Source organism: Peromyscus eremicus, chromosome 18, assembly GCF_949786415.1.
Source record: "Peromyscus eremicus chromosome 18, PerEre_H2_v1, whole genome shotgun sequence".
NCBI lineage: Eukaryota > Metazoa > Chordata > Mammalia > Rodentia > Cricetidae > Peromyscus > Peromyscus eremicus.
In genome coordinates this window covers 65,871-91,076 of record NC_081434.1, presented here as the reverse complement: position 1 = coordinate 91,076, position 25,206 = coordinate 65,871, and the positions used below count along the sequence as shown (strand labels likewise).

The following is a 25,206-nucleotide window of genomic DNA, read 5'->3' as shown; positions in this document are numbered from 1 at the left end:
AACTACGATGCCCCAGCTTACTATAGAGAGATCTTTACACAGAGTGTCTCTATCCTCCATGGATAAGCATTGCACTCACTGTTTTTAACTACAGACATGTGACCAACAACAGTATACATAAAAGGTGAAGACTCATTTACATCCTAGCATCCAAATCTCTAACAGCCCTGGTTAACACACTACTTATCTTTGGGGTATTTCAGAGGCAGCCCTCCCTTAGCTAAATTCTACTTTGTGTGAATTACTATCTCCTAAGCATTGGTCAATCCTTTTTATCACCCGTCGTACTCTTCTATATCACAGCTTAGTAGAGGAGTGCTACCCAGTACATGACACACATTTACAACCTCCACAAATTAACTACAAATGGATCTTACACATACATGTCAAAAGCAAGATGCATAACTTCTAGAAGATATTTGAAACTAGGTCTCTACGAGTTTGACAATCTGCCTAGGCTTTGAGCGGTTTCTCTAAGGCCCTGCTGTACAGAGCAAAAACAGAGCTCCATCTCTAATACTGGGAATATGCTTGGGAGAGGTGGTAGTGGTCTGGGGCCAGGGTCTTTGGAAAGGTATTGCTTCAGATTCTGAGAACCCAACACTTTCCACACAAGAGGCTGTGGTTATCAGTCTCCATGCCACTGTAGATTTTGTTTATAATGTTTTTGAGTTACTCTGTGTGCCTCTGGTGCAACATTGTCTGACTAGCCTCCTTTTGAATTTGTGTACTTCCTTTTAAAACTGGACCCACTGATTCACATTAACAAGAGACTTGCCGTTGAATTTGGCACAAATCTCCAGTCAATCTGGAATAGGTCTGTCCTTAGATTGGATGCCAAGGCTGGGAACCCCTGTGCTGTGTTCCTTCTGCTCACCTGGTCCTGTCACTCAGGCCTCACTAGCCAATCAGAGCTTCTAGCGGACCTGCCAGTCAGATGGGAGGGTTCTTCCGGGAGCCAGGCTTACAGGCGCAGCTCTTGTGAGGAAGTCGGAAGTTGCGGTTTGCGCTGCACCTTGGGCTCGGTTGTGTAGAGAGCTGGGTCAGCTCGGTAGCCCCACCATGGTGAGCGAGTGGTTGCTCTCCACAGATGGGGAAGAATGGTGGGCCAAGACGAGCGAGGGGCTGCTGTCCCCAGGAAGAGAGGATTGGCCGGCCATGGTGAGTGAGGGGCCGCTGCCCCCAAGCGGGGAGGAGTGGCTGGTCTTGGTGAGGCGAGGGACCGCTGCCCCCTGGCGGGGAGGAGTGGCTGGTCGTGGTGAGTGAGGGGCCGCTGTCCTTAGACTAGGTGGAGCGGCCTGCTGAGGCACGGAGGTGGTTTTGGTGCGTCCTCCCCTGCCTGGGTGGGAGCCAATGGCCAGACACAGAGTTCCGCGTGTTCCTGCCTGGTCCTGCCTGGTCCAGCGTGGTCCTAAGTGGTCCTTGCAACTCCCTGGGCCAGGCTGGCAGCCTCTGAATAACTTCACTCCTTGGGCTGTGTCTGTGCAGAGCATTGGGAGTGGAACTGAGCTTAGAAATATCCTTGTTTGTAGGAGGCTGTGGGAATATACAGCAGGTGACAGCGCGCGTTTTACAGGTGGACCCACCAGATGTATAACTCTTTGTTGGGGAGTCCCACTAGGGAAAGTCCATGATGGAGCCCCACTAAATAAAATCCACGGGGTGGCCCCATTAGGTAAAGCAGTGGGGTCACTGCCTGTAACTGACTGGTTGTTTTCTGTCTGTAACTTCCTCATGTGCCGTTACCACCTTACCTCCTAATAAGAACAGCTGTGGAGGTTTTTTCCCCCAGCCCTTTGGTAGTGTGTTTTACGTCTTTGGGCACACTTACAGTTGTGGATGGTCGGGAAGTTGATTTCTGTTTAAGCTGTATAATTCTGATGTATAGAAGTAATACCAGAATATTCCTCTTTACTGACACAGGAAAGTAACAATATTTTCATTCTCAAAGACGGCTAATTTTAGACTTGAGAACAGATTCAATCAGACTAAACTGCCCCTGTGGAAAATACACAAAGACTAATTCCCAGGTGTTGTTTATTGCTAAATCAAGGCTAGGCTGTTTACATTGAGACATGGTTCTTTGCAGTCCTTCTCTTTCTGCTCTACCTCCTACTGTTACTGTTTAGTCCTGAATTTCAATGTTGTTCTCCATCTGGGAAAAAGTTAAGTGCAAGGCCAAGTGTATACTCTCACTGGCCGGTCTTTGTGTCCCTACTAGCCTGAGAAAAACTGTGTGACTTCATGTGTTATGAGAATAGGTTGGGCCCTGAAAAATGTAACAAATAATTGTCCAGAGTTTGGCTAAGGAAGGAACAGCATCATTGTAGGGATGAAGCTGTGCAGAATGTGAGTAAAGTGTATGTATGCTGAGTGAGAGATGAAGAAGCAGCCTAGAGAGGATGAGAGAATGAATTAATGAGAGAGTGAGTGAGCTAAGAGTGAGTGAATGATATAGAAGAAGCATGTGTGTGTGTGTGTGTGTGAGTGAGTGTGTGAAAGAGTTGCCGCTACATATAGGAACTGTGTAAAGAGCTGTATGAGAGCGTGTAGGAGCGGTGTAAGGTATTACATGGTGAGAGAGCTATGTATATGAGATGTATAGCTATGGCCGTGTGGAGAATTATAACTGTGTGGAGGCAAGGAAGAAGACACTACATAAAAAAGAAAAGTAGAAGAGTAATGTATGTAAAAGAAAGATGTGCAGACATGTGAAAATAGATGTAACTGTGTATAGAAGTGTATGGCCATAAGAAAGATATGTAGCTGTATGTACAGAGTGTAGCAATGTGGAGATTTGTAACTGTGTGGAGACAGAAAGAGTCAGAGACCATTTTTAAGATGAAGTAAAAGAGAAAGCATGTATGCTTCCTTATTTTACCAGTCAGTTAGACAGAGACTTATTCTTAATTGCCCTCAGATAAAAAGGTTTCTTATCCCTAGCTACTCTGAGGCATTTCTATTTTACTACCCTAGAGCAGTTTGGCAAGTTCCTACCTGGTCCTGCCTGGTCCTGCCTGGTCCAGCACGGTCCTGTTTAGTCCTTGCATCTCCCTGGGCCAGGCTGGCAGCCTCTGAATAACTTCACTCCCTGGGCTGTGTTTGTGCAGAGCATTGGGAGTGGAACTGTGCTTAGAAATATCCTTGTTGTTAACATCACTGTGAAATGCTGGTGCCTATAGTGCTTATATTGTCACATGTGGAGAGAGAGACATCACCAGATTTGCCAAACTCAGAGAGCACTGGCCTCTCTAGTATCTTCCAGAAGTTCTGTACTTTTAACATTTAACATTTAGGTTTAGGATCCATCTGGAATTAACTACGTGGAGCTTGTAAACACTATCTCCTGTGTAGAGTAGCATTCCACTGCTAAACTGTGATGTAGAAAAGTAGAATTGATGGTATAAGGATTTACCAGTTCTTAGGAGACATTAAGTCACATAAAGTAGAATTTAGCTGAGGGAGGGCTGCATCCCAAATACCCCAAAGATAAGTAGTATGCTAACCATGCCTGTTGTTAGAAATTAGTATGGTAAGATGTAAATGTTTGTTCACCAGGATTAATCAGCTATTAAGCTACATTCCCATAACAAATGAGACAAGCCAGATTTACAAGCTACCTAAAGGCCCACCTACCTTCAAAGGCCTCTAACATGCTGCTTAAGGAGCCGTTACAGGGTCACAACCAACATCAAGTCCTGGTGTGCTATGAAGGTATTATAATTCTTGAACAGCTGCATCTCCCGCCTTTTTGAAAAGCAGTTTTGAGTTAAGGTCTCCCATATTGATTGAGGTGTACTTGAACCTTTTCTGCTGCCCCACAGGGCATTGCCCTTGCTAGCCTCCTGACTAACCACCCTAAATTCTTGGATTATAGGTCTGCAGCACATCAGAGTTCTAAACTTGCCAGTTTGAGCCACATAGTAGGCTGTCCATTGCAGAACAGGGAAAGGATTTGTGTGTGGAGCATGGCTTCTCCCTTCAGAACAGAAGAGGAGGAGCAGTGTACTGTGTACAGTGCAGGGGGAAACAGACTAGACAATAGCTAGATCCCAGACCGAAGTTGAAGGCAGTGAGCTGCAGGCCTCTCCATTACAAAGAAGGACCTGATGGGACAGGGTGAGTGATTTTCTGTGTAATTTCCCATCATGCATTAATTCCTTCCATGTGAAGGAAGACAAACAGAATTGGTGGATGCACAGTTTAGGGAGGATAGCTTGAGCTACTAAGTATTCAGTTTTCAATTAGCAAAATCTCCCATGCAGGTATGTGCAATCCGGGCTGATTCAGTTAAGTCAGCTCAGTGGTTTGAGAGACAGGCTGTTGGCTGTAACTCCATGTGTCAGCTAACAGCCCTTAGTGGCTATGGGACAAAGTCATACACAGTGTCTTTTTAAGGACATTCTCTCTATCAGGGAAGTCAGTATAGCTAAGTGTTCTTCGTGTATGTCCAGTCGATACATCATTTTGTCAAGCAGTCTGGGCAAGAACAGTTTCTTGCCCACATGGCTATTTTTGGCAAGAAGATTAACTCCATATAGAGTGTCTTCGATGCCCATCCTCCTCTCTGAAGTAAATTGGTGCTGCCAGGAGCAGTCATTTCGCACTGTCCAGAAAGTCTAAATTTTTAAAACATTTTAACTGCCATATTTTGTAGGTCTTTGAAGTGTTTGAAGATTACCTATCTAATTGAATTATATCTATGTATAATACCTCAAACGAGAGTAGAAATATATATACAGTATAACAAAATTAAGTTTACACTTGTATCAATAATCTAAAATCCATAGCAATGTAAAACATTTCTAAACAAGTTGTTACTCTTTAAAGTAGGTTCATTAATCTACCCTTTCATACTATCATATCTCTACTATCCCCTTCTTTAGAAAGAGATTGCATTTATAATCAACATGCTTTAAATAAAAATATTGGTTTTCCTCTGTCCTACACCAGAGGGCTCTTCTGATATGGGACAGGACAGAAGAATCTCTCAACCTTTTCTTTGGCAATATGCTTGGGTTTAGAGAAGGAGTGAGCCAATTCTGTCTTCAAAGCCAGCTTGGTATATTTGGGAATTTGGGCGTAGCTTCTCATACTACTTCCTGCTGGATGAGTGCTCTGTATTCTTATGAGGACACAAAGAAAATTTTAGGATTATGGAGTAGTCCATGAGGCTGTATTCTCAGAGCCAGTTGCCTTGAAACCGTTCTGGATGTTGGGATCATCTGGACCATGGTGTCATTGGAGACCTTTCAGGCGGTCTTGGCTGGTCAAACCTGATGTATCTTAATCTGGAACAAACCCATAGCCTCTTGTTTCCTGTGGAAACAAAAACAGAGCCTCCTTTCCAAAGCAACATATCCTTAGATCCAAATTTTCAAGTCAAAATACCTCTAAAATATATATATTGGTTTAACTGAGCAGCCTTCACAATCAAATGTCTTTCTGCAGTTAAAAATATCAGAGAATATAATCCAGACTTTCTGTGTGATTTCCATCTTTATGTGGCTTATTTTTTTATATTACTTTTACTTTCTCTTTAAAGACTTTATTTTTCAAAACTCTATTTCTTTATATAACTGTATATATTCCTTTATCTTTCTTTTCCAAGCCTATGTACATTTTTACACACATTGTAAACTATTCCATCTGAATCTGTCTTATTGTGAACCTATTGCTTTAAACTGCAGTGGCTAGTACTGAAGCAGAAGCCTTGGCTGCTAGCTCTGCCCAACTCAGTTTCCCAACATGGCGGAACTAAGTTTACCGCCAGCTCTAGGTGGGTCCATGCCTCCATCCAGCAGCATGTAGCCCAAAAACCACCTTTTTTTTTTTTTTAACTAGTAAAGGCTAAATCCACCAGGCAACGAACTGTGCATCTTGGAGATGCCTCTGTGTACTGTGGCAGGAATCTGCAGCCATGCTGTAGGTCAAACCCATGTGCCATGTACTGTAGATGCAACCAACCTTCTTATTAAATAAGAGACACAGAACCAATGCAAAGAAGAAAGCCAAGAGGTCAGAGCTAAGAGCTAAAACCTTACCCTTCCTCCTGCAGTGGTCCTACCTCTCCGAACTCACTACCCCTGTGTTAATGTCTTTATATAGTGTTCCTGTTCTGCCTTCTCATTGGTTGTAAACCCAACCACATGACCGCCTCGTCACGGCCTGTCTGTATAGGCCTCCAGGTTTTCCTTGCTTGGTATTGAGATTAAAGGCATGTGTGTCCAATAATGGCTGTATCCCTGAACACACAGAGACTTACCCAGCTCTGCATACCAAGTGCTGGGATTACAAGTATACGCCACCACTGCCCTGCTTTCCTATGGCTTGCTAATAGCTCTGACCCCCGGGCAACTTTATTTATTAACATACAGATAACATTTTAATACAAATAAAATATCACCATATTTCCCCTTTTCTATTTTAATAAAAAGGAAAAAAGAAAAAGCTTATAACTAACATAAGAAAAACTATATACAAAAGTACAATAACTATATACAATATATACAAGCAATAAATACCTAAACAATGTCTAGTCCATTTGTATTTGACAAATTCAGAGAAAATAATTCCATTATCTATTCTATTGTATCTAATTCACTTTCTATCCTAATTAATCGTCAACTATAACTAACTAATCTTCAACTCCCTCAGAGACCCAAGAAGAAAATAGTATTAGCTAACAAAAAAAATAAAAACAGGAAGTATATGCAAGCAACTTCCAAAAACTTGTGAGTTGACAGAAACAGCCAGCTGCCTGGACAATCATCTGAGGTTTCTCCGCAGTGTTGGGGCATCATCTTCAGCCTATAGGCTTAGTGTATCTGACAGACTCATTTGTGAAGTAGAATGTACACAAGGTCAACAGTTCAACCTCACATTGGGTGAGAGCAGTCTATATACCAGAAATACCTGAATTCCACTAGTTTCATGTCATGATTCAGGATTTTAAATTCTGGAAATTGTTGATGTTTTTTTAATTCAGCTGTCCATTCTTCTTGGCTATGTGTGTATGTGACTTCATTTCAGCATCCCGTTCTTCTCCACATCCCTCTATTAAATGCCATTCTTCTGTTGAGAGGTGTGAGCTTAATTACTCTTCAAGAATAACTGTTTCAGCTACCTCCCCATTGCACATCAGAAGCCATTGGCCCACTGCCTGTTCAGCTGCCTTCGAAGAAAAGGGCACTGTACCTTTCCCGGATTACGAAGGCCACTTCAGGGATGGTGCCATATTGTCCTGGCCTCAGAAGATGCCTTTTGATAAAGCCATAACCACACTTGTTTTGACAAGAATCAGTAGTCCTTTGTTTCGTGTCTTGTCTGTCCTGTTCATCAGCAGTTGATTCGAGGATACTTTGTTGTCCAGTGGCTAACTTTTGCTACAATGAAAGTTAACTCCAATTACAGTTTTTTCAATGCCCATATTTTCTCTGAAGTAGATTGGTAGATAAAAAAAAAAGGGGGAAGTGCTGTGGGATGTATGGCAAATGTGTTGCTAATTAATCAATAAAACACTGATTGGCCGTTGGCTAGGCAGGAAGTACAGGCGGGACAAGGAGGAGAATAAAGCTGGGAAGTGGAAGGCTGAGTCAGAGAGACACTGCCAGCCGCCACGATGAGAAACAGCTTGTGAAGATGCCGGTAAGCCACGAGCCATGTGACAAGGTATAGATTAAAGGAAATGGATTAATTTAAGCTATAAGAACAGTTAGCAAGAAGCCTGCCACGGCCATACAGTTTGAAAGCAACATAAGTCTCTGTGTTTACTTGGTCGGGTCTGAGAGGCTGTGGGACTGGCAGGTGAAAGAGATTTGCCCTGACTGTGGGCCAGGCAGGAAAACTCCAGCTACAAATGGCGTCCAACATGGTGGCAAGAGTTTCCACCTAAAACCTGAGAAAAGATTCTAAAACGGAGCTAAAAACAGCTTCCTAATTGTCTCTCTCAAATGAGCGGCAGCTGCCGGTTTGAGCTACTGGTGGGTTCCTAGTGTGTGCGCTCGACCTGCAGTATGGCGGGAATGAAGCCTCTGCAAGTGGCACATTAAGCTGCATGGTGGATTTAGACTTTGACAGTACAAAACAAAAAAAGAGGTTTCTGGGCTACATGCTGCTTGGCTAAAAGCATAGACCCATGATAGCTCCCAGAGCTGGTGGTAAACGTAGCCATGTTGGGAAGCTGAGGTGGGCAGAGCCAGGAGCCACAGCTGCTGCAGTTTAAAGCAAGAGATTCACAATAAGACAGATTCAGATGTAATAGTTTACAATGTGTGTAAAATATACGTAGGCTTGAAAGAGACAAAAAAAGGTGATATATACAGTTATAGAAACAAATACATAGTTTTAAAAAATAAAGTCTTTAAAGAGACAGTAAAATTAATATAGAAAATAAGCCACGTAAAGATGAATATTACACAGAGAATCTGCATTGTGTTGTCTTTGGGATTCTTAACTTCAGAGAGATATTTGATTGTAAAGGAAGTTGAGTTAAACCAATATGCATATTTTAAAGATATCTTGACTTCAAAATTTAGATGTAAGAATATGTTACTTTGGAAAAGAGTCTCTGCTTTTGTTCCCACAGAATGCCAGGGGCTATGGATTTGTTTAAGATTAAGATACATCAGGTTTGACCAGCCAAGACCCCCTGAAAGGTCTCCGATGACACCATGGCCCAGATGATTCAACATCCAGAATGGTTTCAAGGCAACTGGCTCAGACGATACAGCCTCATGGACTATTCCATAATTCTAAAATTTTCTTTGTTTCCCCATAAGATACAGCGCCCCCTTCCAGCAGGAAGCAGTAAGAGAAGCTACGCCCAAATTCCCAAATTATATGTAATTTTACTTTGTTAAGGTTAAAACCTTCCTTTTGGAAAAAAAAAAGGGGTAAGTGCTATGGGATGTATGGCAAATGTGTTGCTAATTAATCAATAAAACACTGATTGGCCGTTGGCTAGGCAGGAAGTATAGGCGGGGCAAGGAGGAGAATAAAGCTGGGAAGTGGAAGGCTGAGTCAGAGAGACACTGCCAGCCGCCACGATGAGAAACAGCTTGTGAAGATGCCGGTAAGCCACGAGCCATGTGGCAAGCTATAGATTAAAGGAAATGGATTAATTTAAGCTATAAGAACAGTTAGCAAGAAGCCTGCCACGGCCATACAGTTTGAAAGCAACATAAGTCTCTGTGTTTACTTGGTTGGGTCTGAGAGGCTGTGGGACTGGCAGGTGAAAGAGATTTGCCCTGACTGTGGGCCAGGCAGGAAAACTCCAGCTACAATGTACCCACCATATTGTAGTTCAAGACCGCATGTTGCGGTGTTTCACTGCCCGCATGAGACATGAAGCAGGAACCAGTTTTTGGCTCCATTTAGAATTGCTTATTAAGTATTCTCAGTTTTTAGTTGGAAACTCGAGCCATTGGGTGCCATTTGTAGCTGAAGTTTTCCTGGTCCTGCCCGGCTCCCATGGCCCTGCAGCTGCTTGGACCCAGGTAAACACACAGAGGCTTATATTAATTAAAACTGCTTGGCCATTAGCTCAGGCTAACTATTAACTAGCTCTTACACTTAAATTAACCCATAATTCTTATTTATGTTTAGCCACGTGGCTTGGTACCTTTTCTCAGTTCTGCCTTCACATCTTGCTTCCTCTATGTCTGGCTGGTGACTCCTGACTCCTCCCAGAATTCTCTTCTCAGCTTGTCCCGCCTATACTTCCTGCCTGGCTACAGGCCAATCAGCACTTTATTTATTAACCAATCAGAGCAACACATTCACAGCATACAGAGCAATATCCACAGCAATAAAGCTTCTGCCTCTTTGCCACTTTGATTTTTTTTTTTTTTTTGGTTTTTGGTTTTTGGTTTTTCAAGACAGGGTTTCTCTGTGTAGCTTTGCGCCTTGGTAGCCCAGGCTGGCCTCGAACTCACAGAGATCTGCCTGGCTCTGCCTCCCGAGTGCTGGGATTAAAGGCGTGCGCCGCCGCCGCCGCCGCCGCCGCCGCCGCCGCCGCCGCCACCACCACCACCCAGCCACTTTGATTTTGCTATGCTTTATTACTCAATCATGTCTTCATCAGTAGGGTCTTCTCCTCAAGTTCTTGAGGATAACCAAGAGCAATAGCAATACAGTGTGATGTTTGAGGGATTTGGAGGACCTAGTTGGCAAAAATTCCAAAAGAAGTAACTTATACATGGCAAAGAATTTTTGTTTGTCTCTCTCTGGTGTCCAGTAGGAGCATTGTTCTGTTTCAGAGTACCTCCATTTTAATTCTGTATCTATCTCTCTCTCTCCTCTCTATTCACCTTTCTATGTGTGTGTTTGTGTCTCTCTGTGTGTGAGTGTATGTTAGTGATATAAAAGTGTATTAAGTTTCCTTAACTTTTTCAAAAAGTCATTTGTTTTATTTATCTCTTTCCCTTCTCCCTTGTATATCCTACCTCCATCTCACCCCCCTATTACAGTTTAACCCTCATTAGTCCATTTTTCCCTTTGTATCTGTGCATTTTATCTCCCTTCTCTCCATAGCCATTCCCATGGCATTTTATCAGTTTCATGAACTGTATGGGTATTACAATTGAAACACGTATCTGAAGATTTAACATCAACCTCCACAGTGACTGAAAACATGTGATGTTTATCTTCTTTGGTCTGAGTACCTTACTCAAAATAACTGTTTCTAGCTCCTTCTGTTTAGTTGTGAGTTCCATAGTTTCATTTTTCTCAGTATCTAAATAAGATTACCCTTTTTATTTTCATTATTCATTGATCAGTTGATGCAAATATAGGGTGTTTCCATTTCCTGGCTATTGTAAATATAATCACAATGAACATGAATTAGCAGATGTCTCTGGAATAGTATGTGGAATTTCTTCTGCATATAAATATGGGAGTGGTACTGCTGGGTCACATGGTATATCTAGAGTTAGCCTTTTGTGGAACCTCCATACTGATTTTTAAAATGGTTGCACCAATTTGATTCCCTCAAGCACTGAAATGGAGTTCTTTTTTCTGCACATCAATGCCAGCACTTGTCATTTTTTAAAATTTTAGGCATTCTGACTTTGGTGAGATAAATTCAGAGAGAAGTTGTAATTTGCATTTCCCCAGTATCTAAGTATTAATGTTAAACACTTTTAAATGTTTGTCAGCTATTTGTATTTTATTTTCTGAGAATTCTCTATTTACCTCTATTCCTCATGATTAATATTTAAAATATAAACACATAGCAACTCCCTTCACCTTCCTCTCTCCAATCACTTCATGCCCCTGTTGTGGAATATTGCTTGAATAATGTAAGAATGTGTCCATTTTTTATGCTGCATTTGTTTAATTATGTAAAGATGTGTTGCTCTTTTCACCTTGCCTGCCTAAGGCACCTGATTGGTCCAAAAGGTGAACAGTCAATATTTAGGCAGAAGGGGGATAGGCAGGGTTGACTGACAGAAAGAATAATAGGAGGAGGAATCTAGAGAGAAGGCAAGAATGAGGGTGAAAGAGGAACATGCTTGGGATTGGAAGCAAGACAGCAGCCAGCTAGCCAGCTACCATAAGCAGGAAAGTAAGACAGACAGACAGACAGAAAGAAAGAAAGAGAGGAAGGAAGGGAGGAAGGAAGGAAGGAAGGAAGGAAGGAAGGGAGAAGGGAAGGGAGAAGGGAAAGGAGAAAGGAAAGGAGAAAGGAAGAAAGAAAGGGAAAAAATGTAAAAAGCCCTGGAGCAAAATGTCTAAGCTAAGACTGAGCATTCATAACTAATAGGAAGTCTCCATGTCATGATTTGAGAGCTGGTTGGTGGCCTAAAAGAAAGCCTGCTCCATGCCCCCACTTACTCTGTCTCAAACTGATTGTTTCCCTTTTGTTATTATTGCATATATATTTATATGCCCATTCACATAAAATAAATATGACCCTTTTGTTATTATTGCATATATATTTATATGCCCATTCACATAAAATAAATATGAGCTGCTGAGTCCATTTGGTATTTCTTCAATTTATATGATTTCAGGGCAGGCCACTTTGTTTTGGATAACCAACTATTAATTTCCTATAGTACTTTGTCTAAGAATAGGATCTCATTAAATCCTCCCCAAATCCTTCTATGTTAGTATGTCTACTGGCTATGTTTTCCCTTTCATCTTAGATCTTCTTGCAGGGCTCAGGGTCTGTCCGCCTTGCCAGCTTGGCTTTGGCTTTCCAGCTCCTATATGATTTCTGCTCTGGAGTTCCAGGTCTCCTCTTCCAGAGCCCTATGGATGGGTGGCCCTGCTGTCTCCACTGGCCTTGATCTAGAGCAGCTCTCCAGTTTAGCTGCCAAGCACTCCTCATTCTGCCTCTTTCCTCAAAACTGAGGTCACCACAGGACTCCCAGGTCCTCTGAATCAGACTGAAAGAATGTCTGGAAGGGCATTTCCAGAGAGGGGAGAATGTTTGTGAGCATGTGAGGAATTTGCCTGGGGGTGCATCTAGAGATTGCTGTGCTTATGAGGAGATGAGCTGAGTGATTTCTGCTGGGTTTGCCTCAGGGAGAGGGTGTGTTTAGTAGGGATTGGCAGGCGTGGCCCAGGAAGGCAGGGAGGTGGGGCTGCACAAGCTCACAGGCCCTATGCACCAACTCAGCTCCTGTCTTGCCTATGTCCAATATTTGTGGACCTTAAAGAGTGTCAGTGTCATCTCGCCTGATCACTTGCAGCCCTAGGACTAGTCCCTAGAGTCAATCAGGGCTGATGATGAAACCCAGAGAGATAGAGGTCATAGTGCTGCTGCTGTTAGGAGTAGCAGGATGCTGGGAACAGCCCAGGAACAGCTTGCCATGGTCATATAGGTGAGACCCTGATGCAGGGAAAGTAAGGCAGGCATCTACCTACCCTTCTTAAGGACCTTCCTGCCACTGGGTTGCCTTCTGATTCTTTAGTCTCTAAGCCACTCTCCAGACTGTTCTTTGAGCCCAAATGCCCTCCAAATACTTCCTGGTGCCCAGATGCTTTACAGAGCTTTCCATGGGGCCCCCATTGCCTTCTGAGATTTCAGAAATTGCTAAAGTCTTGGAATGTTCCTGGAACAGCATGAGTAATCCTAATATAACACTGCCTCAGAGAGCCAGCCTTTCAGGGCTTGAAGGGAATTCCACAGCATCAGCAAATCTAAGACTTTTCTATCTGAGGGGTTTTAGGGAATTGAAAACACTCATGCACTCTCTTGATGGTTTCTTTATTCACTCATATTTTCTCCTCATGCTGTTCTCTCATGTTGTTCTTTTTCACTGCTTATATACCCCAACAAAATCTTTCAGGCAATTCAAGAGTCCTAAGAAAGGTTACATTCCATAGGTAAAGACATGAATTAAAAACAGAGTCATTCCAACAACTCTCATGTAATATATCTAAGAAGCCTGTCATGTGCAAGCAAGGAGCATATTTTCTCAGCCAACCCTTTTATTGACAGGCTGTAAACTGTAGTTGTAAAGAAAGAATCCATTACTTTATTATCTATCTTGAGAGGTAATCTTATAAGGAATTTTAAAAGAATCATAACCTAAATTACTGTAGAGCCCAAGAAGATGAGAAAATTGTATACTCAAAACCTATCTGAGTATATAGCCTCTTCGACTTTTTGCCCCTGCATTCTCTCAAGCAGGCAAATTAAACTAACTCAATGACTACATAAACATTTTTAACTAGCACTCTGCAATCAGGAATCATAAATTCTGATTCCCTTTAGATCTCAGTGTTGCCTGCAGAGTGCTGAGTTTTAGACAAAAAGACTCTAGGAATGTCACAGATTCTCTAGTTCAGGCACAGGTCAATATTTCTGAGCCACTATGTATCTTTTAGTATCAGCTCTGCTGGCACTTTTCACAGTACTATAATGCTTAAATCTTAAAATGTAATTTTTGTCCTATGTGTGACAATTAAAAGAAAACCTGTAGTAGTGTATACTGATGGGAAAAAAAGACTAGACAATAGCTAGATCACAGACTGAAATTTAAGGCAGTGAGCTGCAGGTGTCTCCATCATAAAGAAGGGCCTGATGTGGGAGGGTGGGTGACTTTCTAGTAATTTTCCAGTATGTATTAATTTCTTCTATGTGAATGAAGACAGAAAGAATTGGTACGATTTAGGGAGGGTAGCTTGAACCATTGAGTAATTCAGTTTCTGATTAGGGGACTCTTCTATACAGATATGTGCAATCCTGGTTGACACAGTTAAGTCAGCTGAGAGGTTTGAGACAGGCCATTGGCTATAGCTCTGGGTCAGCTTACAGCACTCAGCAGCTAACATTTTACATGGGACAAGTCATACAGTCTCTTGTTAATGGTATTCTCTCTACCAGGGAGAGGCCTACCTAGTCTTTTTCAAAGTCAATGTAGCTAAATGTTGTTCCAATTATTTTTATCCCTTTAACAAGTCAATTATTGGTATAACTTTTTAAATTTTATTTTCTTTAAATGCATTACTGCTCTAATCTCTTATTTGTTTTTATTTTTCAATAGTTGCCAGTCATTAAGAATTTTATTCTAGCTGGGCGGTGGTGGCGCACGCCTTTAATCCCAGCACTCGGGAGGCAGAGCCAGGTGGGTCTCTGTGAGTTTGAGGCCGGCCTGGGCTACCAAGTGAGTTCCAGGAAAGGTGCAAAGCTACACAGAGAAACACTGTCTCGAAAAACCAAAAAAACAAAAACCAAAAAAAAAAAAAAAAAAAAAAATTCATTCTATTTTTTTCTTAAGTGCTATTTATCTATCTATCTATGTCAGTTTAGAGCTGTGTTACTCAACCTGTGTGAGTCATGACCCCAGGAGTCAAAGATGCTCACACAGGGGTCACTTAAGCCCATCACAAAACAGATGTTTATATTACAATTCTCAAAAGTAGCAAAATTGCAGTTATGAAGTAGCAATGGAAATAATTTTATAATTGGCAGTCACTACTGGGATACGAACTGTATTCAAGGTTTACAGCATTAGAAAGGTCAAGAACTTCTGGTTTAGGTCAATGTCTCCTATAGCTTGGGCTTGCCTCACAGTATGTAATTGAGAATTGCTTTGAACACATAATCCTGACCTTGCTGCCCATTGCTGGGAAGACATTCCTGCTCCTCCTTCCAGACTGGTTTCATTTCCAGGATTCTGCAGTTTGTGTTTTCTTTATTGCTTTTATTTCCATTTTCAGCTCTTGAACAGTTTGTTTCCTTCAACTATTTGGTTTTTTCTTCTCTTTATTTAAGAGGTTTATTGGTTTCCTCCAATTATTTCTGTTTTCCTGGCTTTCTTTGAGGGATTTGTTTTCTTCCTAAGGACATCTATCATCTCCATATAGTTTTAAGGGTTCCCCCCCCCCCTGCATTTCAGCTATGGTGGAATTTCAGTACCTGCTGGGATAGGATAGCTGGGCTCTGGTGATAACATAGTGTCCTGGCTGGTATTGATTATGTTCCTGTGCTGGTGTCTAGCAACTGGGTTTGGAGTGATTATAGGTCTAGGTACTGATTTCTGAGTTTGTCTTGGTTGGATGGGAGTTTTGTTCCTGGGTTTCTGTTTGCTTTCTGGATTTTTAGAGCATGTATTGGCTGAGTGTTGCCTTTTTCTACTGGCCTTCTTGGCTGGTGTGTTCAAGGGATGATACTTACTTTTGATTTTGGCTAGAATCTTGTAGTTCTTGTTTAAGAGGACCATGTTAAATTTGTAGGTCTGTCTTTGTGCCTCCTTTTTGTCAGTGGTGCCTTTTGTGTTATATGATGGACCTTTACCTATTTTTGTATTTTGACAGATTACTATATTATGTTATGAGTTCCTTGAGTTTTTGTTGGTTTAGAGACTTTCTGTGGAGAAACAGTTTTAGTTTTCTCTTCTTGATCTTAGAGCCTTGCCTCTTCTCATTTCTTGGTTTATCTGTGTTTTCCAGTTGTTACTATCATCAATGTTTGCATTTTTGCTATTTAAATCATTGATGTGGTTAATACATTGGTTTTGGTTTTTAAAACCTTCTTGTATATGATTGTCTCTGTTTCCTAGTTAGCACCAGCAGTCAACATATTTGAACCTACAGTCCTCTGAGGGAACATCAATTGAGGCTGTGCCTCCATCAGAATGGGTGGTTGCCATGTCTGTGAGAGACTGTGTTGATTGATGATTGATGTGCAAAGGACCTTCCATTGAGGGTGGCAATATCCCAAAGAAAGTATGCCTGGGCTGGATAAGAGAGCTAGTTGGACATGAAACAATGAACAAGTAAGAGAGAAAGCCAAGAAACAAAGTTTCCCTGTGGTTTTTACCTTCATTTGCTAGCTTGAGTTTCTATCCTAAGCTCCCACAATGATGGACTGTAATCTGACATAATCATCCAAATAAACCTATTTATTACCTAAGAAGCTTTTGGTTAGAGAATTTAATCTCAGCATCAGAGATTCAAGTTAGAATAAAAATGGTACACCAAAAGTGACTTTGTTGCTGGGCAGAACCTGGGAATACTATCTTTTAGAGGAATGTGGAAGATATCAAGACTTTGGATATCAAGAGCCATAAGCTCTACACAGAGCTTAATAAACTGCTCTTGTAGGAACTGGAAGATGGGAGTGTTGAGAGTAATGACAGACAGTAGGGGTCCAGGTATTAGGATTTCAATGGGAAGCAGAATTCATGGTAAATTAGGCTAGAGGTCATTTGTGTGATATTTTGGCCCCAAACCTTTCTTATTTTACTCATGCCCCAAGAAATTGAGGAAGGTGGAATTAAAAAATAATGGGCTGATTACTGAGCTGGAACATTGAATCTCTTGGATGGCTATTACTGATGACTTATTCAGGACTACACTGAAAAAAAGCAAGTGGGGCAGAAGTAAATAAACATTCTATGGGGTTGTACAGAAAAACAGCACTAGGTAGTTTCAGATGGCAGTCAAGTGCTGAAACAGAGGCAGAAATTTTCAGGGAGATTATCACCATTAAAGAGGAAGTCCTTTGTAGACAGAGAGCTTTTCTCTATCTCGCCTGGCCCCATGGTCCCACAGCCATTTACAAAGTAATCATTCAGAGGCTTAGTATTAATTACAAACTGTTGGGTGTATGGCTTAGGCTTCTTGCTAGTTAGCTTTTACATCTTAAATTAACCCATATCTGTTCATCTGTGTATTTCCACGTGTCTCGTGACTTTACCTGTATTCTATTACATCTTGCTTCCCTGCTGGCTCTCAGCATTTCCCCTGACTCTGCCTTTCTTCTCCTTGTATCTATCTCTCTTGGATTTCCCACCTGTCTATGGCCTGTCTTGCCATAGGCCCAAAGCAGCTTCTTTATTAACCAGTGGTAGCAACACATACTCACAGTATACAGAAAGACCATTCCACAGCAGTCCTTCCCTCTACATTGGATGCCTAGCAGGGTACCCTAAGGGTAAAAATCCATCCTTCTGTGCCCTCAATTAATGGAAGGAGTAGGCAAAGTGATTCTTAGTTCCAGTAAGCAACTTCATACAAAAACATGCTGCAATTCTGGCCCAATCACAGCTTAGAAACCAAAGTTGGGGGTATCATTGATGTTGAACTTTTTCTGGAAATGAGAAAGATCTGACATCATGGATTCTTAGTCTGTGGTTTCAGTTCAGCACAGTTACAGGCAGTTTGTTTGGCAGATTCAAGAGTCTCAGTGAGGAGACTGAGAGTTTATTGCATGATGCTATGAGGATGAACCCTAGGTTTTATTTTGAGACCATAAAATGTGATGCCTAAGCTATAAAATATCTATATCATGGAGAGCTATGTATAGAGAGTGGAAGGAGCCAGAGAGAGAGATGTATGAGAAGTTGCAGGGATAGGGCCTTCTAAGCCCTTTGAAACTGAAGTCCTATCTGTCTGGCACAGAGCTATAGGATTTGATGGTTGCCCTGCTGGGTTTGTCTTGTCTTGGCCCAATATTCCCTCATTATGTACCCATTCCTCTCTTTTGGAATGAGAATGGCTATTGGTGCCATTGTATGTTGGAAAGATATGATTTGTTTTCTGATTTCACAAGATGTCACAGTCAAGAGATTGTCTTGAGTGTCAGAAGGACTTTGGACATTTGAATAGTGTAGGGGCTGTTACAGACTATTAGGATTATTGAAGTGACTATATGCACTTTCTTCATGGATGGCCATGAGCCTATAGTGACCTGGTTCAGAATGTAGTTGATTGAATGAAGAACCTCCTCAGTAGGTATTGTAGTTGAAACATTACTATGTTGTGGTTGAAAATGATCAGCTGGCTTCCATCTCCTGTGGTTATACCTTCACCATCATTATAGACTCTATCCCTAAATCATATAAAATATAATAGAAACAATTGCTATTCAATGCTAAGCTGTTTTGCTAGCCTGCAGTTTTTATCATTTTAATTTTGTTGTTTTTTAAGACAAGGTTTGTCTGTGTATCCCTGACTGTCCTGAAAGTGGCTCTGTAGACCAGGATGGCCCCTAACTCAGAGATCTACCTGACTGTGGCTACCAAGTGCTGGGATTAAAGGTGGGACAACATTTCTGGCTTTCTGTGTTTTTATATTATTGGGTGATAGGCCTGGAATGTAGGTTTTTGTACATGTTAAGCATGTGCTGTTGTGCTGAACTTCACCTATATCTTGAATTTTGAAATTTGGCAGAGGATATCATTCTCTTTCCCAGGATGGCATGTATTCATGACATTAATACTGCCTGAGCCTTCTGAGTAATTGGATTGCAGATGTGTGACATTCTTCCTGCCTGTTGTGTTTTGAATTTTTCAAAATAAATATGAGCATTTTGCCAATATGCATGAATATGCACCACATATGTGCCTGGTCCTCACAGTAGTCAAAAAATGGTCTCAGGACCCCTGAACTTGGAATAATGGGTAATTGTGATCCCCCATGTACATAATGGCAATTGAGCCTACCTATATGCAAGACCAGCAAACTGAGCCATCTTTCCTGCCTTATGTTAATTATTTATGATCAATATTTGCATTGCTAATGTTTTCATCTATTTGTAACTTTAAACACTCATTCCTTTTTAATAAGATCTTATTAATGCTAGAGTTAAACTGGGTCATTCAGGTTTCTGGAAGATGAATACAGAACTGGAGGGAATACATAACTCTTTGTAGGAACTTCAGTAAAAACTTCTGAGTTCTTTCTAATTTTTTTGTTTGTTTGATTGATTTTTGCAGAGGAGACAGGGTCTTGCTATATACTTCTTGCTGCCCTGGAACTGATTGCATAGACTAGAGTGACATTCAATTCAGAAGAATCACTTTCTGCCTTCTGAGTGCTGGGATTAAAGGCATGACCCAATACACCCAGCTTGCCTGCTATTTTTCTTTTTTTGTAGTTAGTAATTGTTAACACAATTTCTCCGATGTGTACTCAGTACTGCTGATCTGTTTGCTTGTCTCTCTGTCTGCTAATAGTCATTTCTTTTGCAATGTGATATCCCATTCAAAGGGTGCAGAAATGACAGGTGAACCTCCTATTCAGTTTCCTTCTAAAGTGCCTTTGTGATGATACTATAATGTCCATGTCATGGATTAAGTGTGGGAAACACCAGAATTATATGACTATATTGTCAAAGAAGTATACATTTACAATGTTGTCAGTATCATGCTTTTTGTTGTACACATGTATGGGATCTTTCAGAATGCAGTGACCTATGATGATGTGCATGTGAACTTTACTCAAGAAGAATGGGCTTTGCTGGATCCTTCTCAGAAGAATCTCTATAAAGATGTGATGCTGGAGACCTACTGGAACCTCACTACTGTAGGTAAGACTGAATTTTCCTTCACATATTAAAATAAGGGGACAACTGTTCCTTAGTTATTGATGAGCTGAATAAATCAGGCATGGTTCTAAGATTCACTGACGATAGTCACTCAATTATAGCATAATTTCCAATAATATACCATACATTTTTCTGGTACTATATTTTAGGCTACAGTTGGGAAGACCATAACATTGAAGAACATTGTGAAAGTTCTAGAAGACACAGAAGGTAATTTTCATGTACAAGCTGATACAAATGTGCCTCTCAAGAAATTTGGTATGTCCTGGAAGTTGTAAAGAAAAGCAATGATATAAATAAGCTCAGCTTAAAGTGCATGGTTGATTATTAAATTCTCACAAAACCATATACCTTAAGACCAGGTAGGTGAATTATGTTTGTAAGGCATTCTTTTAAGAGAGAAGATAAGGAAACAATGCCTTAACAGATATCACCATTTGAATCATAGCCCCATGAGAACTATGCTGTAGAACTGCCAATCCATTTAGTTTCATAACAGTCAGATATTGCAAAAGGTATACTACATTGAATAGGTGATAAGTATATATCTAAAGCTTTCTACTAATCAAATAATCCATAGTAAAGCTGTTGTTATTCATATACTTGTTGTGACTTTGATAAGTTTAGGGAGAGGGGAAGTTAGAACCAAGAGTCAAGGGGCAGTTTTTGTGGAGAAACCTTAATTCCTATACACATGTCTATGAGGAACAGATAGTCAAACTGTGAATACAGTGTGGAAACCTTTTGTTTGTTATTCTTTGCTTAATAGATTTACCATATGTCACTCTGGATATAGGCTATATGGGTATAGGGATATGGGGAAAAAATGTATCTTTTTCTCTCTGTCTCAATTAGAAGATATGTAGTAGTCTGCACTTTGAGTAGATTTGTTGAATGTGATTCAGGTTTACAAATAATTGGTTTTTGAGCTTCATTGGGAATACATCAACAACTTCACATTGCAGAAAAGCCCTATGAGTACTAGGAATGGGTAAATATTTCTGTTCATCTTGGTTCACTTTGCAAATGTAGAATGACTCATACTATAGGAAGAGTTATGAATGCAATAAGTGTGGTAAAGCTTTTATATGTACCTATTATCCTTGCAGACACAAAAGAAATTATACTGGAGAGAAACCCCATGAAGTTATTCAATATGGTGAAGCCATTGCACATCAGAGTACTCTAAAAATACATAAAGGAACTCATATTGGAAAGAAACACTATGAATGTAATCAGTATGGTAAAGCCTTTGGAAGTCATGGTCATCTCCGAATACATAAAAGAACACATAATGGAGAGGAACCATTTGAATATAATCAAGGTGGTAAAGCCTTTGTAAGTCACAGTAGTCTCCAAATACATAAAGGAACACATACTGGAGAGAAACCCTATGAATGTAACCAATGTGGGAAAGCCTTTGCAAGTCACAGTAGTCTCAAAATACATAAAAGAACACATACTGGAGAGAAACCCTATGAATGTAATCAATGTGGTAAAGCCTTTGCATATCGCTGTACTCTCCAAAAACATAAAAGATTGCATACTGGAGATAAACCGTATGAATGTAGTCAATGTGGTAAAGCCTTTGCCCAAATCAATAATCTTGAAACACATAAAAGAACACATACTGGAGAGAAACCCTATGAATGTAATCAGTGTGGTAAAGCCTTTGCATATCACAATTATCTACAAATCCATAAAAGAACACATACTGGAGAGAAACCCTATGAATGTACTCAATGTGGTAAAGCCTTTGCATTTTACAGTAATCTCCAAATCCATAAAAGAAGACATACTGGAGAAAAACCCTATGAATGTAATCAATGTGGTAAAGCCTTTGCTGAACAGAGTCTTCTTCAAATGCATAAAAGAACACATACTGGAGAGAAACCCTATGAATGTACTCAATGTGGTAAAGCCTTTGTAAGTCATGGTCATCTCCAAAGACATAAAAGAACACATACTGGAGAGAAACCCTATGAATGTACTCAATGTGGTAAAGCCTTTGCAAGTCATGGTCATCTCCAAGGACATAAAAGAACACATACTGGAGAGAAACCATATGAATGTAATCAGTGTGGTAACGCCTTTGCATTTTACAGTAATCTCCGAATACATAAAAGAAGACATACTGGAGAGAAACCCTATGAATGTAATCAATGTGGTAAAGCTTTTGCTGAACGAAGTCCTCTTCAAATGCATAAAAGAACACATACTGGAGAGAAGCCCTATGAATGTCCTCAATGTGGTAAAGCCTTTTCACAACTCACTAATCTTCAAATGCATAAAAGAACACATACTGGAGAGAAACCCTATGAATGTAATCAATGTGGTAAAGCCTTTTCACAACACAGTCATCTTCAAATGCATGAGAGAACACATACTGGAGAGAAACCCTATGAATGTAAACAATGTGGTAAAGCCTTTGCACATCAGAGTACTCTCCAAAAACATAAAAGATTACATACTGGAGAGAAACACTATGAATGTAATCAATGTGGTAAAGACTTTTCACAACTCAATAATCTTCAGGCACGTACAAGAACACATACTGTAGAGAAGTCCTATGAATGTACTCAATGTGGTAAAACCCTCACATGTATCAGAAGTCTTCTAAATCATGAGAAAAAATCATCCTGCAGAGAAACCCCATGAATATACTCAATGTGGTAAAACCTTTGCATGTATCAGAAATCTTCTAAATCATGAGAAAAAAAATCATACTACAAAGAAACCCTGTAATTGTAGTCAGTGTGGTAATGTTTTGCATTTCGTGATAGCCTTTTACAAGAGTAAATTTTTAGTTTGCAACCAATCTGTTAATATCACAATAATCTTTGAGGATCTGAAACACTAATACCAGAGGGAATATGACGATAAAAAATTTGGTAAAATTTTTAGCCAACACACTTTTATTCAGTTAAAAAAGATTATTTATTCTGAACAAGAAAAAATCTGACAATATCAACAATCTTGTCTAGCATGATAATGTCCATTTTTCACTTTGTTTGTACCTTCAAACTCATATGGACAAAAGCCCTACTGATTTACAAAATAAATCATTTTTCCAATTAGGGAACTCTACTACTCAAATATATTTAGTCTTGTTTGACACAGTTAAGTCAGCTCAGAGGTTTGAGAAACAGGCTATTGACTGTCATGTCAGGTTACAGATATCAGCAACCAACACGTGTTTATGGACAAGACAATCAGTCTCTTATTAAAGACATTCCCTCTACTAGGGAAGGGTGTAATCTTCATTTAAATCAATATAGCTACATGTTTTATTTTAGAAATAAATTACTTTTATCATTGTAAAAACTCAATTGGTATAGTTTTTGAAATTTCATGTTCTTTAAATGCATTCCTGCTTTTTTATTTTTATTCTCCAGTGTTTCTCAGTCATTTAGAATGTCATTTTTCTGAAGTGCTACTGATTTATTTTGTTATGCTTAGAGCAATATCTCCTGTAGCCCATGCTTGCTTTGAGCTATGTAGTTGAGAATTGATTTGAACACACCTACTCCTGCCTCTGCTGCCCAGGGCTGGGAAGAAACTCCTGCAACCCTTCCAGGCAGGGCCTTGACTGGTCAGTGAGGAAAGGGGTTTCTTCTTTTGGCAGTAGTTGAGATTAGCAATGTAGAATCAGGTAATCAATTTTAGATGATCCGTAAATGTCCTGACTGGCTGTTTTTTGGGGTCCACAGACCAGGGCAATCAAGAATCTAGATAAAGGTCTGAACTTATAATGAAGCCAAATAACTGTAGTAACACTAGTTCAGCGAATACAGATGATCTGGATAAAATGGTGTGACCCTGCCTAACAGGACTGTTATTTTCCTCATTTAAGATGTTCAATCTGGGCCGGGCAGTGGTGGCGCATGCCTTTAATCCCAGCACTCAGAAGGCAGAGGCAGATAAATCTTTTTGAGTTTGAGGCCAGCCTGATCTACAAAGTAAGTTCCAGGACAGGTTCCAAAAGCTACAAAGAGAAACCCTGTCTCAAAAAACAAAACAAAACAAAACAAAAAAAAAGATGTTCAGTCAGAGAGAAAATATGTGAGTAATCCTTGGTGTGCTCTCATACAAATCCCTAGTCTCTGGAACACATGACTATGTCCAGATGAACGCATGTTTCATCTTTTTAAAAATAATTCTTTGATATTATAACTACATCATGTTCACAGTCTCTTTCCTGCCTCCAAAACCTACTCTTGATAACCCAATTGTTTTCTAATTCATGGTCTCTTTTTGCTTTAAGTAGTGTTAAACAGTGATAACAGCTACTGTTTGAATGTGACCTATGTTTAACTGCAGGACTTCCCAGCTGTGAAGCAATGGGTTGGCTACACTGGACATAGAGTGTGTAATGGAATGTGCACACAGGACCCTGCACCTTGGAAGAGGAACAGGAAGTGCTCTGGGAGACTGGAAGCATTTCTACTAAAATACAAATTTTTCAGACTAGGGACCTTACTGTCCCTAGGGTGGAAGGGCAGAGCTGGAAAAGTCTGTGCTGAGTCTGAGTCATTTGATTTCTCCTCACCCAGTAGGGAGAAGCTAATGTCCTGAGGCCCAGCTGGGTGATCCTAGCTAACTAGGAACTCTGGGGAGGCTTTGCAATCAAGAGTACCAGTGGGAGGTGGCTTGCACATTTTTTTTCAGGGTTTTCCTGCTTCTGCTGTAGGGAGCTGTGAGGGAGACCATAGGCCATGTCATGGTGAATGTTGGGGCCAGTGACCCCAAACTAGGAGGAGCACTTTTGCTGAGCTGTCAGAGCTTCTGGGACTGGGTGGGATCATGAGGCAGACTATGGTTCTCTTGGTCCATTTCGTGACCTGGGCAGTGGCCCTTCTCTGAGCCTCTCTGGATGTAGATTCCCTGGGAAGGACAGGGCTTTGCCACCATGGCTATGGCAGGTTGAAATGCTGTGTCCAGTGTGCATACACAGACATTTCTTTTGGTGTGCAGTGGAAAGACAGATTGGAAAACTGAAGGTCTGGTTTCTAGAAGTAAGTTCTGACCATTGCATTCCACATTCAGATTTGTCTTATTAATGTTACAAATAGTTGAGCAACTGGTGGAAAGATAGTGATGTGGATCATCCTTCAGCAATACATGATTAGAATGCTTTTAACTTTCTGCTACCACAAGCCATCATGGAGTGATTCAGTAAAGTTCATTTCCAGGGGACAAAAGGAGTTTCTGATGTGCAGAGATTTTCAGATGTGCATGGTGTTGGACAGGTAGATTGGGCAGATTCCACATCTTGTGCCATAATCCATGTGGCAGGAAACAGATTTTAATTTATTCTTCTGTTGTTCTGGGATTGGGTATCAGTGGGGCTGAGTTTACCAGAAACCACCAGGAGGCATGAGGGACTGCAGAGCCATAGCTGTAGATCACCTCCATTTGCA

At 40.7% G+C, this 25,206-nt stretch overlaps 1 protein-coding gene across 1 annotated transcript; it reads left to right on the top strand.

Moving 5' to 3' along the window:
* Window positions 1–976: 976 nt before the first annotated feature.
* Window positions 977–23,881, top strand: LOC131895217 (zinc finger protein 431-like). Its single transcript, XM_059245632.1, has 4 exons — window positions 977–1,161; window positions 19,642–19,768; window positions 19,936–19,996; window positions 20,896–23,881. Exons 1-4 carry the CDS (start codon window positions 1,063–1,065, stop codon window positions 22,442–22,444), a joined length of 1,836 nt encoding a protein of 611 aa, XP_059101615.1. The 5' UTR covers window positions 977–1,062; the 3' UTR covers window positions 22,445–23,881.
* The last annotated feature ends 1,325 nt before the right edge of the window (window positions 23,882–25,206 follow it).

Bases quoted from the DNA above. Each gene is read 5' to 3' on its own strand.
- LOC131895217 (XM_059245632.1), top strand. From the start codon at position 1,063: ATGGTGAGCGAGTGGTTGCTCTCCACAGATGGGGAAGAATGGTGGGCC. The intron at 1,162-19,641 runs GTGAGTGAGGGG...GGGATCTTTCAG, and splicing joins GAGAGGATTGGCCGGCCATG to AATGCAGTGACCTATGATGA. The intron at 19,769-19,935 runs GTAAGACTGAAT...ACTATATTTTAG, and splicing joins CTGGAACCTCACTACTGTAG to GCTACAGTTGGGAAGACCAT.